At 57.1% G+C, this 17182-nt stretch overlaps 1 protein-coding gene across 1 annotated transcript; it reads right to left on the bottom strand.

Moving 5' to 3' along the window:
• Nucleotides 1-10145: 10145 nt before the first annotated feature.
• GLRX5 (glutaredoxin 5) lies at nt 10146-17126 on the bottom strand. The gene is made up of 2 exons (XM_084879122.1): nt 16767-17126; nt 10146-10716 (listed from the first exon to the last, which is right to left on the bottom strand). The coding sequence occupies exons 1-2, from the start codon at nt 17062-17064 to the stop codon at nt 10538-10540; spliced, it is 477 nt and encodes a 158-aa protein (XP_084735248.1). The 5' UTR covers nt 17065-17126; the 3' UTR covers nt 10146-10537.
• Nucleotides 17127-17182: the final 56 nt, after the last annotated feature.

Here is a 17182-nt window from a genome sequence, read left to right as displayed (position 1 = left end):
AGTTTAAGTTTAAAAAATGTTGGCTCTCCAGAGAAATGACAGTCGTTGTGCTATTGATATTTGGCTCTGATGACTAACGAGTTTGCCGACCACTGGTCTAGGGAAACAGTCATTGTCTACACGGCAAGGACAGCAAAACCATCATCGTGAAGACCAAGCAGCAGGCCCCCGAAGGCCCTTTATGGAACAGTGACGGGCACATGGGGACAGGACCCAGCGCAGGGTCCAGCCTCCCAGGGGCGCTGCAGGGGGGTGGGGGGGTGCAGTTCCCAACTGGCTGGAGGTTTTGTCTGGTTTCTGAGTTTTTCTTAGCAAAGTTCACTCTTGGTGTGGATTCTCACAGTGAGAGGGAAGAGTGGCCTAGATTAACACCTAATTACTCCTCGGTAATTAAATTAACGCTAATGGGCTCCATACGCCTGCTGGTGTCGGAGACAATAGCTGTCTCCGGCCTGGCGTTGTCTTGTTGCTTCAGCTCTGGCATCTCCGTGCCACCGGTGCCTCCTCAGGGGGCCTGTAGCGGAGGGGCCACGACAACAGGGCGACAGCGATGAAAATAACCAATGCTGCCGCTGGGCGTGGCTCAGCAGCTCAGCATCCACCCAGGAACCCAGAGGTCACCGGTTCGATTCCCTGTCAGGGCGCCTGTCCGAGTTATGGCTCCATCCCCAGTAGGGGGCGTGCAGGAGGCAGCCGATCCATGGCGTTTCTCTCTCATTGGTGTTTCTATTTCTCTATCCTTCTCCTTTCCCCTCTCTCTCTCTCTTTCTCTCTCTCTCTCTCTCTCTCTCTCTCTCTCTCTCTCTCTCAATCAGTAAAGAGGGGAAAACCGCCAACCCTGGGCACAGCTCCTGTATTTATTCCTCCCGTGTCAACCTCAGCCACCTGGGAGTAGGGACTACTCACATTTGGGGTGATGGCGGCTCCGAGCTAAGGAGCACGGGGCATGGCCAGGAGCTGGAAAGGCCAGGAAGTGTTCCTCCTGAGAGCCGGCCGACGGGGCGGCCCGCAGACACCCTGGTTTGGGACTTCCGGCTCCTGAGCTGGGGAGAATCCACTTCTGTTGGTTCAAGTCCCCGGTGGCCCGGAGACACGAGCACGGAGTTCTAGGTCGCACCTCCAGTTGAGAAGGAAAGAGACGATGCAATGAAAATGTGCAGAGATCAACAGCTGTGGAGGAAGGGTGCGTACGGTCTAGTGGCTGGGCTGCCAGGACCGACTCCAGGCCCCCGAGAGGTTTACCGATGGGGGTTCACAACCAGCCCTCCCTCTGCCTTCTGTGTCTTATAAATGAGGGCTTTTTACAACAAACGAACTTATAAAGAAGTGCAGGGAAGAAATATTAACCTATTAATACAATGTTTTTACAAAGAAACACAGGAGCCATACCACACACTTCACTAGAAAGGAAATGCCGGACCTCAGAGGTCACACCTCCGCGTCCCCCGCCCAGTACGCAGACTCCGGGGCCCGGCCGGGGCCCAGTTACGAAGGGTTTGGTTGTAAGCAGCTGAGCTTTGGGGGTTATGGTTATGCAGCAGGAAACGAATAGAACGCCCTGACCAGTTTGGCTCTGTGGATGGAGCGTCGGCCTGCGGATTGCAGGGTCCCAGGTTCGATTCCCGTCAAGGGCATGTACCTGGGTTGCGGGCACATCCCCAGTGAGGAGTGTGCAGGAGGCAGCTGATTCATGTTTCTCTCTCATCGATGTTTCTAACCTCTATCCCTCTCCCTTCCTCTCTGTAAAAAATCAATAAAATATGTAAAAAAGAAAAGAAAATGAATAAAACTATCGGATACACGATTGCTTAGAGGCGACATTTTGTTCTCCATCTGCTGGACTCACCCTGGGGAAGAGAGGTGTTTACTGAGCCCCTCACACCACAACCATGCCGAGACCGGTTTGGCTCAATGGATAGAGCATCGGCTTGGGGACTGAAGGGTCCTGGGTTCGATTCCGGTCAAGGGCATGTACCTTGGTTGCGGGCACATCCCCCATTGGGGGTTTTCAAGAGGCAGCTGATCGATGACTCTCTCATCGATGTTTCTAGCTCTCTAGCTCTCTCCCTTCCTCTCTGTACAAAATCAATAAAATATATTAAAAAACAAACAAACAAAAAAAAAAACACGGCCACGTGCGGCACCACGGGGGGAGGGAGGAAGGGAAGGGAGGGAAGGTCAGCAGCGGAGCCTCTGAGGGTGGGATGGTCCGAGCCACGTGTCCACGCAGTCAAGGGCTGGGCCTGCTTGGCCAGGCCCTGCGGTGGGTGGGAAGCCGGGGCCCAGGAGCAGGTGCTGTTCTCAGGATGGAGCTGGGGGTGGAGCCAAACCCTCCTGCTCCCCCTGGCCACGTGGAGGACGGATCGGAGTCCGGGCTGTTGGGAGCACGTCCCAGGGTGCCCATCTCCTCCATTTTCTATCCCCCCTCGGAGTGACTTTCGGGCGGCTCCGTAGCCCCCGGGTGGGACGGTACCGCAGTGACCATGCGGGCGCTCTGAGGGCACCACGGCGTGTCCCATTCATCGTCGGATTCCGAGAGCCGAGCCAGCGCTGGCCCGAGGCGGAGGCCTGAGCCCTGGGAAGGCCGCCGGCTTTGGCAGGCGAGCTGGGCGCACGCGTGTCGTGTTGTGAGCTTCACACACTGTCACGGCCACAGGCCCCGCTCCCCCATCTGCTCGGCTCTGTGGAGTCCCCCCACATGGAGCAGGCTGAGCTCCCGGGGCCACTCCCTCGGCTCCCCCAGAGCAGGAGGCACCGGGAGGGAGGGTGAGGAGTGACTCTGCTTCAGTGTTTTTTTCTTTCTTTTTTTAAAATATATTTATTGATTTTTTTACGGAGAGGAAGAGAGAGGGATAGAGAGTTAGAAACATCGATGAGAGAGAAACATCCATCAGCTGCCTCCTGCACACCCTCTACTGGGGATGTGCCCGCAACCAAGGTACATGCCCTTGACCAGAATCAAACCTGGGACCCCTGAGTCCGCAGGCCGATGCCCCATCCACCAAGCCAAACCGGTTAGGGCAGCAGCAGTGTTTCTGAGACGGGGGAGGGCACTTCCTCGGGGCAGGAGAGGCCGCAGACGCCCCCTCTGTCCCCACCCGCCCTGGGGCTTTGGGAAAGGAGGGTAGGCTCCTGAGCCTCATCTTTAGAACAGCCCGTGCCCCGTGCCGCCTGCCTCGGGTGCATGACTCACGTGTAACAGATGCAAAACGTCTAGCTCCGAGCAAGCACTCCTTACAGTAGTCGTTTAAAAAGTACCTTTGTTTTTTATTGATTTCAGAGAGGAAGGGAGAGGGAGAGAGAGATAGAAACATCGATGATGGGAGAGAGCCATTGATCGGCTGCCTCTAGCATGCCCCACACTGGGAGGGGGCCCACAACCCGGGCCTGTGCCCTTGAATTGAACCTGGGACCCTTCAGTTCCCAGGCCTACACTCTGTCCACAGAGCCAAACCAGCTAGGGCTGGATGGTCTTTTTTTAATGCTTTGGCAACAGCTGAACTTTAGCTGAACGGGCTGGCTTTTTATAACCTCCTGGCCCATAAGACAGGAGAGATAATTCTATTCTATTTCCGGGCATCTTGGATCTGCCTCATTTGACGGGATGGAAGGCAGAGAAATGCTGATTTCTGACTATTCCAAGGATTCTGGGAGCCTGGCGCATCTTTCAGCGGCTCACACGAAAGCTTTGCAAACTTGGAAATGAAAACGGTAGCTTTGAACCAGCGTCTCACCTGGCGCCTGACCCCAGCTGCCCTTCCGACCTTCCTGACCACGACTGTCCTTCCCGGCGGCTGGGCCCGGACTCTGCTCCTGCCCGGCAGCCCCCTCTGGCTGGCAGCTCGCCCGCGTCTCCCGTGCCTCGTCTCTGCCTGTCTGTCCTGCGTTCCACCGTCACCTCCTCCAGGAAGCCCCGGGGTTTGCTCTCCTTGGCCTGGCTGTAACCCAAGGAGGTTTAGACAGCATGGAGACAGTGCGAGCCCATTAAGGGGACAGGCGGCTGACAATTGCCGCAGAAACGAGGGCATGACAACTCAGGGGGCAGTCATCCTGGGCACCGCCCTCAGAGGGGGACAGAGACACAGGAGTTACTCCTAAAGCTGGTTTTAAAAAGGGAGGAAGGGACACCTCGCCAGTGGAAGTGCGAATCGAGAGTCAGTGTGCGCCTCCACATATCATGTGGCCAAATACCTTTTTAAAAAATATGTTTATTGATTTCAGAAAGCACCGAAGGAGATAGTAACATCAATGGTGAGAGAGCGTCATTGATCGGCTGCCTCCTGCACGCCCCCTACTGGAGATGGAGCCCAAACCTGCGCCCCCCCCCCCCCCAACCCCACGCCCTGACCTGGAAGTGAACCAGCAACCTCTTGGCTCCTGGGTCAATCAATGCTCAGCAGCTGAGCCACACGGGCTGGGCTGCTCTTCCTTTTAGAGCAGAGGAATAGAATCCTACCTGCCATACCCACTCTCCCTGGCCCCCGCTCCTAACCCGGAGGCACTGGGGCTGGGTCACATGGCAGCCATGTGATGCCACCTGCTTACAAGCCCTCTCTGAGCGCTCACAGGCGCCGGCCCGTTAGGTCCTCAGAGGGCGCCGCTCAGCTCTCGTCATCGACACCTGGACTCGGGCCGAGAAGGCATGTGAGTGACCGCTTTCCAGCCGGACCCAGAAGGCTGCATCCCCGTGAGAGAGGGTGTGGCTCTCGGCGTGTGGCTCTCGGCGCGGACATGGGCGAGGTGCGTCAGGGGCGGGACATGGTGATGGGTGGAGAGAGGAGGACCAGTTCCGGAGATCTCAGGCAGGTGCTGGCAGGCCCGTTGGCACTGGAGGAAGGCAAGGGTGTCTGGTTTGAGCAACTGGATGGAGGGGGTTGAGACAAGACAAATCATCGTACATGTAAGACACACGTGACATGTCCCATGTTCCAGCACACCACACGTCACGCCTGTTCTTCAAGCCTCGTGGCCACCCAGGGAGGAAGGACCTGGGCGCTCCCCACACGGGAAATGGTGCCGGCCTGCAACACGGGAGTCAGAGGTCCACCAGGGGCCTGGACAGACAGACGCAGGGACACCGCCCTGGCTGCTCTCTGGTGACCTAGCACTTCACCTAAGAAAGAATGGAGTTGACCATCTCCCTTCCGCCTCTCCTCTGTCTCAGCTATAAACCCTATCTCTGCCTTTGCTATTGTTGTTTCCACGTAGATCAGCGAATTAACATCTACTCATCACCTGTGTCTGACTTCTCCCTGGCAGGAGGCACTAGGATTATGCCCATTTGACAGATGTGAACACTGAGGCTCAGACACCTGGCTAGTCCGAGAGAAGTGTGAGCCAGGATTCTGATCCTGATCTTTCACCTCTCAATTCCTTCCTTTCTTATTTATTTATTTATTTATTTATCTTTCATTTCTGTGTGCTGCTTGCTGATACTGCTGGGTAAGGAAGCACTTTTAAAATATATATATATATTTTTATTGATTTTTTACAGAGAGGAAGGGAGAGGGATAGAGAGCTAGAAACATCAATTGGCTGCCTCCCGCACACCCCCCACTGGAGATGTGGCTGCAACCAAGATACATGCCCTTGACTGGAATCGAACCCGGGACCTTTCTGTCTGCAGGCTGATGCTCTATCCACTGAGCCAAACCGGTTTTGGCTCAATTCCTTCCTTTCCATCCTGAACCCCCAACTCTCACCCCACTTGCCCTGGACGGCTCTCAGAGGCAGAACCACCCAATCCTAGCCTGTTAAAGGAGAAAATGGACTTAAGGCACGCTGGGCGTTTCTGATAGGATTGATGATGGAATACACAGAGAGGGTGCACGCAGGCTGTTACAGGGGAAGGGAGCCTGGGGGAGGCACCCTCACGTGGAGGCGCTCAGTCCTGGAGCAACAGCGCCACCTGCTGGCTACGTGTGGTGTGACACTGCGGCAGCAAAACCAGAGCAATTGGGAAATAGCAGCACAAAGACCCAGAAAAACCTAACTTGATGTTTTACTGTCTGGAGTTTTATTGAAGAAGTAGGGGCCCATTGCACGATATTCATGCAAGAACAGGCCTTCCTTCCCCTGGCTTCACTCCCAGCCGCCCGGGAGCCAGCAAATCCCAGCTCCCGGCCCGCCAGGGAGCCGGCAAGTCCTTGCTTCTTAGCACTTGCTCCTGTAGTCCCTCTGCGGCCACCTCCTCCCCCCACCCATAACAGGTGTCCCGCCCCTCCCAGCCGCTCCTCACCTGCATATGCAAATTGACCCAACATCTTCTTTGGGTTAATTTGCATACTCACTGATTGGCTGTGGGCATAGTGGAGGTATGGCCAATTTACATGTTTTTCTATTATTAGGTAAGATAGGCAAGAGCTTTATCCACTCACCACTTACAACAAACAGAAACGGCTGTTAATTATGCAATAAATGTGCTGAGCAGCTATTACAACAGACACAGCTTCTGCCCTTTAGGAAGTTGTTTTGGCAAAAGGTACCCACACCATCTCTCTCCCTCCCTCTCTCTCTCTCTCTCTCTCTCTCTCTCTCTCTCTCTCTCTCTCTCTCTCACACACACACACACACACACACACACACATGCTGTAGGTACTCCTAAGTAGATATGGTCTATAACCCATATGTGTAACTGAATAGGGTAGCAGCTAGGGTCATGGGTAGCCTCAGATCTGCTTGCCTGGGTTTATATGCCAATTTTTTCACTCTTTCTTTCTTTTTTTTCTTTTTCTTTTTTTTTTTTTTTAGCTCTGTGTTCCTTCTCTCTACCTCAGTACTCTCATTAATAAACTTTTAAATTAACATTAATATACACTGAGTGCCAGATTGTTATAATCTCTGAACGCATAATAATCTGGCCACTCAGTGTCTATCCTATAGAATAAAAGGCTAATATGCAAATTGTCCCCTTGACCAGCAGACTGGCCAACCGACCATGTCCCCTCCCCCTGGCCAGGCTGGTCTGACCCACCCGTGCACAAATTCATGCACCAGGCCTCTAATACACACACACACACACACACACACACACACACACACACAGAGTGGCCAGATTATTATGCGTTCAGAGATCATCATAATCTGGCCACTCAGTGTATATTTAAGATGGTTGTGCTGTCTAGTGAATATATTGAGTATTCCATTCATGTACAAAATCTTTAAAAAATTTAACCGAACTTTTTAAAGTTTAAATTAACAAAACTTTTTCAAAAGTTCTTTGTGGGAACCCTGCCCAGCGTAGCCGGTGCTCAGGCCCATGTGAGTGAGGGGCTCTGCCCAGCGTAGCCGGTGCTCAGGCCCATGTGAGTGAGGGGCTCTGCCAGCGTAGCCGGTGCTCCAGGCCCATGTGAGTGAGGGGCTCTGCCCAGCGTAGCCGGTGCTCAGGCCCATGTGAGTGAGGGGCTCTGCCCAGCGTAGCCGGTGCTCAGGCCCATGTGAGTGAGGGGCTCTGCCCAGCGTGGCCGGGAGCTCAGGCCCATGTGAGGGGCTCTGCCAGCGTAGCCGGTGCTCAGGCCCATGTGAGGGGGCTCTGCCAGCGTAGCCGGTGCTCCAGGCGTTTCCCAGACGCAGGGGCGGAAGCGAGGACACAGCGATCTCTGGCTGCACAGCGTTCCGTTCGCTGGGGTCTTAGTTCCAGGTGAAGCCCAAGGCCCTGCTTCACAGCAGGTTTCTGTGAGCATCTCTGCCGACCTCAGAGTCAGCGCAGGCATCTTCAAACAGAAACAGCTGGCCAAACAGACGACGACGAAGAGGAGCAGCATGCCCAGCGTCCCCGCCAAGCAGCCCCCGCCCCGCAGGGCCGCCCTGGGCGCGGCACAGGGGTCAGCGGCCAGCCCAGGGACATGCGAGCCAGGAGGGGGCTGAGCCCAGACGAAACCCCAGCTCTGAGGCTCCAGGGAGGAGGGAGAGGGGCTTGCACCTGTCTCTCTGCAAAGGGCAGGCCCAGGTGGGCTCCGGGGCAGGGGGCAGGCAGGCAAACTGGGGTGCGTGGGTAAGCCGGGTGCACACGTGTGCCCTCACCAGTCTCCATGCTGCTTCCTTGGGAAAGTCTTCCCTGTTCAGTCCCAGCCCAGAGGTGTGTGAGGGCTTCCCGGGAGGCCGTGGGTCCCCGGGCCATGAGGCCGGCCGGGTGCTCTGGGTTTGCAGATGGCCCCTCCCCGAGGAGAGTGTTGGGCTCCGAGCCCAGCCCCCTGGAGATCCTTCTGGGGCCGGGCTCCCCAAGACCAGCTCAGAGGAACTCCCAGCTTTTCACAAAAGATGGTAAGGGACCAGCAGGGCTGCGCCACCTCCCCTGTGGGCCAGCCAGCGGGTGTCACCAACCGGGAGCCGAGCCCTGGGTCCCGCCCGGCGCAGTGCTGGAGGCCGAGGTGTGGGTGCTGTTTACTTAGAGTCTCGCTCTCCAGCCCAAGGCCAAACCGCTGGAGGGGCCGGGGCTGGGCGCACAGGACACGCACAGGACACCGTCAGAGGGCGGCCAGGCTCCAGCGGCTCCCGGACAAGGCCGAAGGCCAGGCCTCGGGGTCTCTGAGCTCCCCAGCCTGCACTTGGCACAACTCTCCCCCCTCCACAGCCTCCGCCCCCCGGGCCCAGCTCTCCCCCGCCCACACCCTCCCGCCCCTCCGGGCCCAGCTCTCCCCCTCCACAGCCTCCCCCCCTCCTGGGTTCTGAGCAATCACTCCGGGTCGTTTTTGAGATTTACTAAACAATTCTTAAGTGGAAAATTAAACTTTTTAAATGTAAATCAGCTGTTTCTGTGACTTTGCACCTAATCCATTTTTCCCTGTGGGCGGTGACTCAAGGACAGACTGCTCTCAACAAAGCCAAGGTCGTTCCTGTCAGCCAGCAGGGACCGGGCCGCAGGACACATGCTCGCTAGGCAGCTCGTTCCTAAATTCACAGGAGTGCTCCCAGGCCAGCTGCCGCCGCTGTACAATCACAGCACAGCGACGTCCGGCAGCTCCCGGGGGAATGCCTGCTGACAGGGCCGTGACCATGAACCCGGGACTCCCGCAGACCTCTGGCTGGGAGCTCACAGACGTGTGATGCAATTTCTGTCAAGAACGCTTACAAAACAGAAATGATTGGGAATCGTACCAATGTTTCATCTCCCGAAATAACTTACTCTATTTCTTATCTTGTTAATCCTCACCTGGGGATATTTTTTCATTGATTCTTAGAGGGAGTGGAAGGGATGGGGAGAGCAGAGAGAAACATTGGTGTGAGAGAGACGCATTGATTGGCTGCCTCCTGCATCCAATCCGACCAGGGGCCGGGGTGGAGCCTGAAACCTGGTACATGCCCTTGACCAGAATTCACCCCGGGCGGGACCCTTCAGTCTGCAGGCCGGCGCTCTATGCACTAAACCAAACCGGCCGGCGCAGCTCCTTCTGTGTCTAAGGGGTCTGCTAACAGGGACCCAATACGTCACAACAGGTACTGGGCTTGGGGAGGCGACCCTGTGGGTGTAAACAGACAGCGTGTGTCACTGCTATGACAGGGGCCTGGGGCCACTGCTCTGTGTCCTCAGTTCTCACTGTGCGCTCAGCCTGACGGACAGCACCGCCAGTGCTCCGCGTGGTGGGTCTGTTGGGCAGGCGGGACAGGGGTCACCGATTTCCGGGGAGAAGCCCACCCCGCAGGGCCGAGCCCATGAGCTCCGAGCTCTCTGACTGGGCCATGGACTCACTGGCTGAGTCCGTCAGCCACTGGCCGAGCCGCCGAGTCCTCAGTGCAGGGAGGTGTCTGCGCTCACGTGCCCTGCTGGTGAGTCCTCACTGTCCCACTTTCCGGATGAGCCCAGTGGTACAAGGACAGACCTGAGAAAAGGCAAAACGATGGACAAGCACCGGACCGCACCACATGTGCAGGTGAGCGATGAGCTGCAGCCCGTGGGGGCCCCGCCTGGCGTCCATGCAGGGACGGCACCGGGGACGCGCTGACGGTGTTCTTTGCAAAGGGCAAGGCCGAGACCTTGGCTGGGCGGCGAGCGGCAGTGGCCGGGGAGATCCCAGCCGCCCGGCCTTCCTCCCGGTGCCCTGGCGTGACCTGCAAAACACACGGCTCTCACGGGGGACCCCTGCCTCCCGAGGCCCCTGGGAGGGCTCAGCCTACAGCCGACATGGAGGCAGAATGAGCGGCTCACACACTGCATACCCCGCGGTTTATTCTGAAAAACAGCCCCGTTACCATGTCCTCTCCCTCGCCCTCCTTTTCCTTAAAGAACAAGTTACAAAAGGTGCAGACGGACACACTGGCAGGGGATTCGTGAGAAACGACCCAGGGCTCCTGGTTCACGCCTGAGTCAGAAACAGCGAATGGCTACATGAGAAGAAAGGTTTACAGCAAGGGGGCGATCCGAGCCGATGACAGTGAGTGGTTAGAGGCTCACCGCCCGCGCCCGCACACAGACACGCACCCCGCCGCGGACGGAGGACGGAGGACGGCAGGCAGGGTCGGCGCCCGCGGCCCGGCAGCCAGCACGCGGAGGCTCCGGGCGGCGGCCCGCCCTCCAGCGGCCGTGGCTCTGCTCGGCGCCTCACTTGGAGTCCTGGTCTTGCTTCTCGTCCAAAAGGGCGGAGCGGATGCCCAGCTTTTTCAGTTCCTCCACCAGGTCCCCGTTCTGGTGCATCTGCAGGAGGATGTCACAGCCCCCCACAAACTCGCCGTTGAGGTACACTTGCGGGATGGTGGGCCAGTTGGAGTAGTCTTTGATGCCTGCGGGGAGAGAACAGGGGTCACTGCACGTCAGAGTGAACTGCCCGCGGCAGACGCTCTTACCCGCCCGGCAGGCGGCCCTCCGGCTCCCCAGCCCGGACGAGTGCTCGCTGAGGAGCCCCGCTCCAGAGCCGGGGCCGCTGGAACCCAGCCCGCCGGGAGGCAGCGGCTCAGGTGGCCGCTGAGCCTCTCGCCCGGCGCCCTCCCCCGGGCTGTGACGGGCCCGGAGTACGGCTCCCGGGGCCGGCCCGGGCGGACTGACAGCAGGAACCTGATCGGCCGTGGTGTGGACGTCACACCAGACACCATGACTAGGAGCCACGCCACAACTTCCTTCCCAGGAGGACCTGCCACGGAGCCATCGTGGGGACCTGCCACGTGAGGCGGCCCCACCTGGGCCTGTCTGGGTGAGGAACATCACCAGACACTCACGCTCAGATGTCAGGCAGTGTTCGCCTTTATTAGCTCTGCCCGGAGAAACGCCCTTCCCCCCGCTGCCGGCGGGGCCCTCGTCCTCTGCCTCGGAGGGCGCCCGGGACAGGCGCTCCGGCCCCAGAGCTCACGGGCGAGCTACCGAAGGGCGTCTGGCGAGGGCCACTGGCCACGAGCAGGAGAGTGCAGCACACCGGTGCCAGAGACAGGCAGCCAGCGACCATTCTGCTCCAAGCCATGAGGAGCCGGTTTTGACACAGTAAGGAGGAAATGTGGTTTCAAAACCCATTCTTCTCCCATTCATCCTCACCATTATACTCATAGAGGCCCAGGGCAGGAATTCATGCACTGGTGGGGTCCCTCAGCCTGGCCTGCTCCCTCTCCCAATCCGGGGCCCCAAGCTGGCCTGAAACTGGCAGTCTGACATCCCCCAAGGCAGTGGTCAGCAAACTGCGGCTCTCGAGCCACATGCAGCTCTTTGGCTCCTTGAGTTTTTAGCAAAGGCCAGCTTAAGAGTACGCTAATTAAGTTAGTAACAATGTACCTACCTATAGAGTTTAAGTGGCTCTCAAAGAAATGTCAATTGTTGCCCTATTGATCTTTGGTTCTGTGGACTAATGAGTTTGCCATCCACGGCCCCAAGGGATGTGGTGTGGGGCCGGGCACCGCACATCCACTCAGTAGGTAGCCTGCTGCCATGCAGGCTGGAAAGGCTCACAGCACCGCAGCTGCACTCACCAGGAGCGGGGCATCTGCACTCCCGCTGTGGGAACACACTGACCACCAGGGGGCAGGACCTGTGTGAGCGTCTGCCCCCTGGGGGTCAGTGTGCATCACTGCGACCGGTCACTCAGTCACTTAAGCTTTTATATTTATAGAAGATGTTGAGATGAAATAGCCTTTTTAAAACATATCTAAGCAATAAACTTCTGTGTTGGTTATGTTAAAGCAGAGGATGGTCAAAAGCATGGCATAATAATCATGATAGAGTACATGTGACATTTTTTATACTTATATAGGCAGTTATTTTTAAATGGTCAAAATGAGCACAAAATAAACAAAACAGAAAAGCCAACAGATTTTGCAAACAAAATAAAAACACAGGAACTGGTTCTTCTGACCCTATCATTTATTACCAAACATTTACTTTCCAAATAAAATGACCAATTTGAGTTCTATCACTGCCTTCTGACCAACAGCAACCCGCCCTAAATGACGTGCTAGCAAGGCGCGGCGGCCGAGGGCGTTATCTCTCTCTCCCAGACGCCCTGGGGAGAGTGGTTGCCAGGTCACAGGCCCGCCAAGCTCACGCCTGTCTCCCTGAGCTCTCCTCACTGACACTGCAACAGTCTCAGGTGCACAGCGCGGTGTGCGCATACGCTGTACGTCCACCAGCTGTCACCACACACACACAACTTTCTGTGTATGTGTGTGATGAGAACTTTTAAGATCTATCCTCTTAGCAACTGCAAAGCACACTTCTGAGACACTGAGTGTCAACAAACAAACAAACAAACAAACAAAAAACAGCTAAGCGGTTCTCGGGGACAATGAAGGGCAAGTCCCACTAAGACCAGAATGTCCTCCTTCCACTGCGATGCCAGTTACAACGCTTTTCCTTTATGACGAAGGATGGGTGTGGGAATTAATTAATGTTTAAAGTATGAGCTTCCTTCTAATTCTTCTAAACTTCCCTAAATGTCTAGTACATTCATGTATGTGAACCATTCATACCCATGGTATACCTGGGTTTTAAATTAGCAGCATGCAGTACTGAGCTTTCCATGATGATAATACTGTGCTTCTTTGGTGAGCGCCTCCAGCTTCTGACACCAACAGTGAAAACAAGGTGGTCGCCTGACGGTCACCAGCACCGCACCCCTGACCCTCGGAGGGCGCTGCGGAGCAACGGGCACGCTTTCTTCCACGGAGTATTCTCCGAAAACCACACTGACCAGAGCCGAGGCTGTCTCACTCACTGGCCATCGGGCTGCAGACCACGCGTCCTGACTGGGAGAGAAGCTGCGCCCAGGACCAACCCCACCGCCCAAACCACCAAAGGAGTGGCGTTCCCAGCCCCGGAGCATCCGACACTGAGCGGCCGAGGGGCCGACTCCCGGCAGGCCCTGCGAGAGCAGCCCTGGCCACCGGCTGACCGTTTACCAAAACCCACCTTACCTGCTGCTTTGGTGTTTACATTAACGAATGTGACAGGCATCTTTCTTAAAAAGCATGCTATTTTCAATTTTTAAAGTCTGGTCACAGGTTTACGTATTTAAGGAACATCCGATTCCTATAGAGCAGCAATTTTCAACCTTGCTCACCTCATGCACACACAAACTATTACTACAACTCTGCGGCACACCAAGAAGTATTACATTGTTCACCCATCTAACAAGAAAGAAAAAGGTATAAATGTGATTCATTCACACCGAAGGGCTATTGTATTGGCTGTTGTCAATTTTTATTTACATTTTTAAAATTAAATGTATTAGGATGACACTGGTCCTCATGAAATGCGGGTTTCATTTCTTGTCATTTCATCTGACAATCTGAGGGAGCAGAGGGCAGGCGCTAACCGTTCTGTGCTGCCGGAGGGTGAGGTGAGACCCCAATACCGACCACCGCTCCCCGCCGGGAGTGAGCGTCCCATCGGGTGGGCCAGCAGGACCTGTCTGAACGTGGCTAAGGTCGCTCACACCCCAACTTCCAAAACTGCAGCCTACAGTGATAGTTCTTACAAATGCCACTTGGAATGACTCAGAATCAAAGCTAAACTCTAGAAAAACTCAAACACTATACCAAGAACGGACTGTAATGACACCCTGTCATAGTAGACGGGACAGAAAGTGTTGATGGCAAAGCTACGTAACAGGGAAACATTAGGAGCTGGGTGTTAGGAGGCTGTCTCGTATACACCGACTGCGGCCCCCCCCCCCCCCCCCCGAAATTTAACACTCCAAGCATCAAGTCAGGGAGGAGAAAATGCACTGGATAATTCCCTTTCAGAACTTTCCAAAGGGACTTTCCAAAATCCTCCCACTTCCGGACACCACTGGTCCTGGTTGGACAGTAGGGCTCAGAGGACCATACACACAGGCCTTTTCCTGGTGTTTCTGCGGAGCTTCAGAGTCTACAGATTAACTCCCTCCCTCCTTGGCTCTGGGAACCGGGCAAGTCACGTCACCTATTCCTCCATCTCCCCTGACTCAGAGAGGGCGCCAGGGCGGCCTGAGAGGGTCGGAGCTGAGAGCATGGAGAGGGAGACCCTCAGTAGAGGGAAAGTGAAGCATGATGGCCGAGTGAGCATGGCACCCATCGGCCTGAGGGTCAGGAGTGAGCCCGGCACCCATCGGCCTGAGGGTCAGGAGTGAGCACGGCACCCATCGGCCTGAGGGTCAGGAGTGAGCCCGGCACCCATTGGCCTGAGGGTCAGGAGTGAGCACGGCACCCATCGGCCTGAGGGTCAGGAGTGAGCCCGGCACCCATCGGCCTGAGGGTCAGGAGTGAGCCCGGCACCCATCGGCTGAGGGTCAGCAGCGTGCGGCCGGCCAGCTTGGCACGCGGCCTCGGCTAACTCTGCTGCTCTCTAAGCCTGTAACGTGGGAATGACTCTGTGCCTCAGACTTACTCTGAAGATGGAATAACATACGACCGGTGAAATGACTTAAGCTCTCACAGGGCCAGGGACAATGCTTTTGCAGGCTTTAAACGGCAGGCTGGAACGTCCACCTCTACTCTAAACCTTTGCGCCAAACCTAGTCCACTTCCTGTTTTTGTAGATAAAGTTTTATTGGGACTTAGCCATGCTAGTCATTTATGCATTATTCCTGCTGCACCAGCCGAGCTGATAGCTGCACAGAGACTGCAGCCCCCGAAGACGAATGTGTCCCCTCCGGCCTCACAGAGGGCTAGACGGTATTCTCCGAGCGGCGAGCTGGCCCTCGGCTGTGTCACCCCCACCGCCTGGCGCTGACAGTCACTCCCCAGAGTGACGGACACTGTCTAACTCCCCTCTCTGCGCACGACACACCCACGGCACAAACACCGACACCTGTTGTCTGACTGCTGACGTGTGCCGGGCCATTGGCTTGTCACTACACTGGGAAGGCTGAACATATTTTCAGATGCTCAAGAAACACTCACGTTGGGATAACGCTTATTCATTCAGAAGACACTGTTCCCAAAGCCAGGAATGCCATGGGGATCCGAACTGGCAGAAGCTGAGATGTTTCTGTTTGTAAGAGCCGGGGAGTGGCCCGATCGATTATGATGATCTCTGGACACATAATTATCTGGCCACTCAGAGTGTGTGTGTGTGTGTGTGTCTGGACCCCACCCATGCATGAATTCGCACATGGGTGGGGTCCAGACAGCCTGGCCAGGGAGAGGGGACATGGGTGGTTGGCCAGCCTGCCTGCTGGTCGAACTCCCCTTCGAGGGGACAATTTGCACATTAGCCGTTTATTCTATAGGATATACACTGAGCGGCCAGATTATTATGTGTTCAGAGATCATCATTATCTGGCCACTCAGTGCAGACATGCATGATATCAGTTGTGTTTTTAACCACCACCACCTGTTGGAAACTATAGATCAGAAAGTTGACCACAGAAGGACTCTGACCCTGTCTCATCAGGGTCAGCCTGACTGTGACTGAGCATTTCACAGGCGGCATCTCCGTCACAGACACAGAATACCAGGATGCAGAACTCCCCGTGTGAACGGCAGACCTGACACTCCTCCTGGAGCACGGTACCTGCACACCAGCTCTAGCTCAGGGAGAGGCAGGGCTCGGTCATCACCAGCCTGATGCTGGAATGCAGGGAGCTAGGCCATCTTCCAGGAAGCACCCGCCCAACCTCCCCATTTCTCCACCAGCCCCCACCAGCCTGCGCCAAGAAGCAGACCCTGGGAGACCCGCAGGCGGGAAAGGTGCTGATGGCGGTGAGGGCCGGTGGAAAGCCACACGTCCTACCAGGAGTCATTCCTTGTCCCTCCCGGATCAAGCCTCCCCAAGCCCTAGCCCGCACAAACCCTCCCTGCCTGACTGCATGCCCCTTCTCCCACACCCCAGGCCCCAGCTCAGACCAGTCCAAAGGCGGTGGCAACCGCTTCCTGTGGCAACAGCACAGGACGGTCTCCGATACCCCGAGCCTTGAAGCTGGAGGAGAACCCAGCCTCAGGACGACAGCAACTTCAGGCTGCTCCAGCTCCTTCTCTGTCCACGAGACAGGCCAGCGTCCTCCAAGGACCCGGCCCCCCAAAAAGTGCCCACCCCCCAGGTTCTCCCTGCACCCCTCCCCATCCCACGGCCCCCGTCTGCAGAGCCGGAGCCAGGCCGCTGACCACTCTCCCGGGACGCAGCCCTAGAGAACTCGCCCGAAACGCCGATTTCAGCTCCGCGCGAGGATCGTGAGGCGCTGGGACGCTCCCCACCGCCCTAGCTGGTCACGGTGCTGGAGCCCAGATCCTCAGACCCTGTCCAAGTCACTCCCGTTCCCTCCCAGGCCCCTAATGCACCAGGACCCCGCGCCCTGACCCCGCTCGAACCCCCGACAGACCCCGCCCGCAGAGCGGCCGGGCCTGCCGCCCCAACCCCGCTCGCGGGGCCTGACCTTGCCGGAGCTGGGGGTCGTCCAGCACGTTGTAGGCCGCGTAGTCGCTGACGCCGTGCAGCCGCAGGATCTGCACCACCGCGTTGCTGAAGCCGCACTGGGGCTGCTCCGGCGTGCCCTTGAGGAAGACCACCACCTTGTCCTTCTTCACCATCGCGTCCAGGCGCTCCGCCGAGCCCCCGCCGCCGCCGCCCGAGCCCGCCGCCCGCACGCCCGGGCCCCGCAGGCCGCCGCCGCCGCTCGCGCCGCGCCCCCAGCGGAGCAGAGCCGCCGCCGCCCGGCCCAGGTACCCACTCATCCCGCACGCCCGCCGGAACCCTCTACGGAGGCCGGGACCGCGGCTCGGCGCCCGCAGCCTTTCCCCGCCCCTCCGCGGCCCGGCCCGCCCCCCGAGGGGCCTCATTGAGCCGGCGCCG

The sequence above is a fragment of the Pipistrellus hanaki genome (assembly GCF_964339955.1).
Source record: "Pipistrellus hanaki genome assembly, chromosome: 1".
In the NCBI taxonomy this organism is placed as follows: domain Eukaryota; kingdom Metazoa; phylum Chordata; class Mammalia; order Chiroptera; family Vespertilionidae; genus Pipistrellus; species Pipistrellus hanaki.
This window is presented reverse-complemented; position numbering and strand designations above follow the sequence as displayed.

Excerpts from the sequence above, each read along its gene's own strand:
- GLRX5 (XM_084879122.1), bottom strand. The coding sequence starts at position 17,064 with ATGAGTGGGTACCTGGGCCGGGCGGCGGCGGCTCTGCTCCGCTGGGGG. Across the intron at positions 10,717-16,766 it reads CGACCCCCAGCTCCGGCAAG|GCATCAAAGACTACTCCAAC; the intron begins GTCAGGCCCCGC and ends CTCTCCCCGCAG.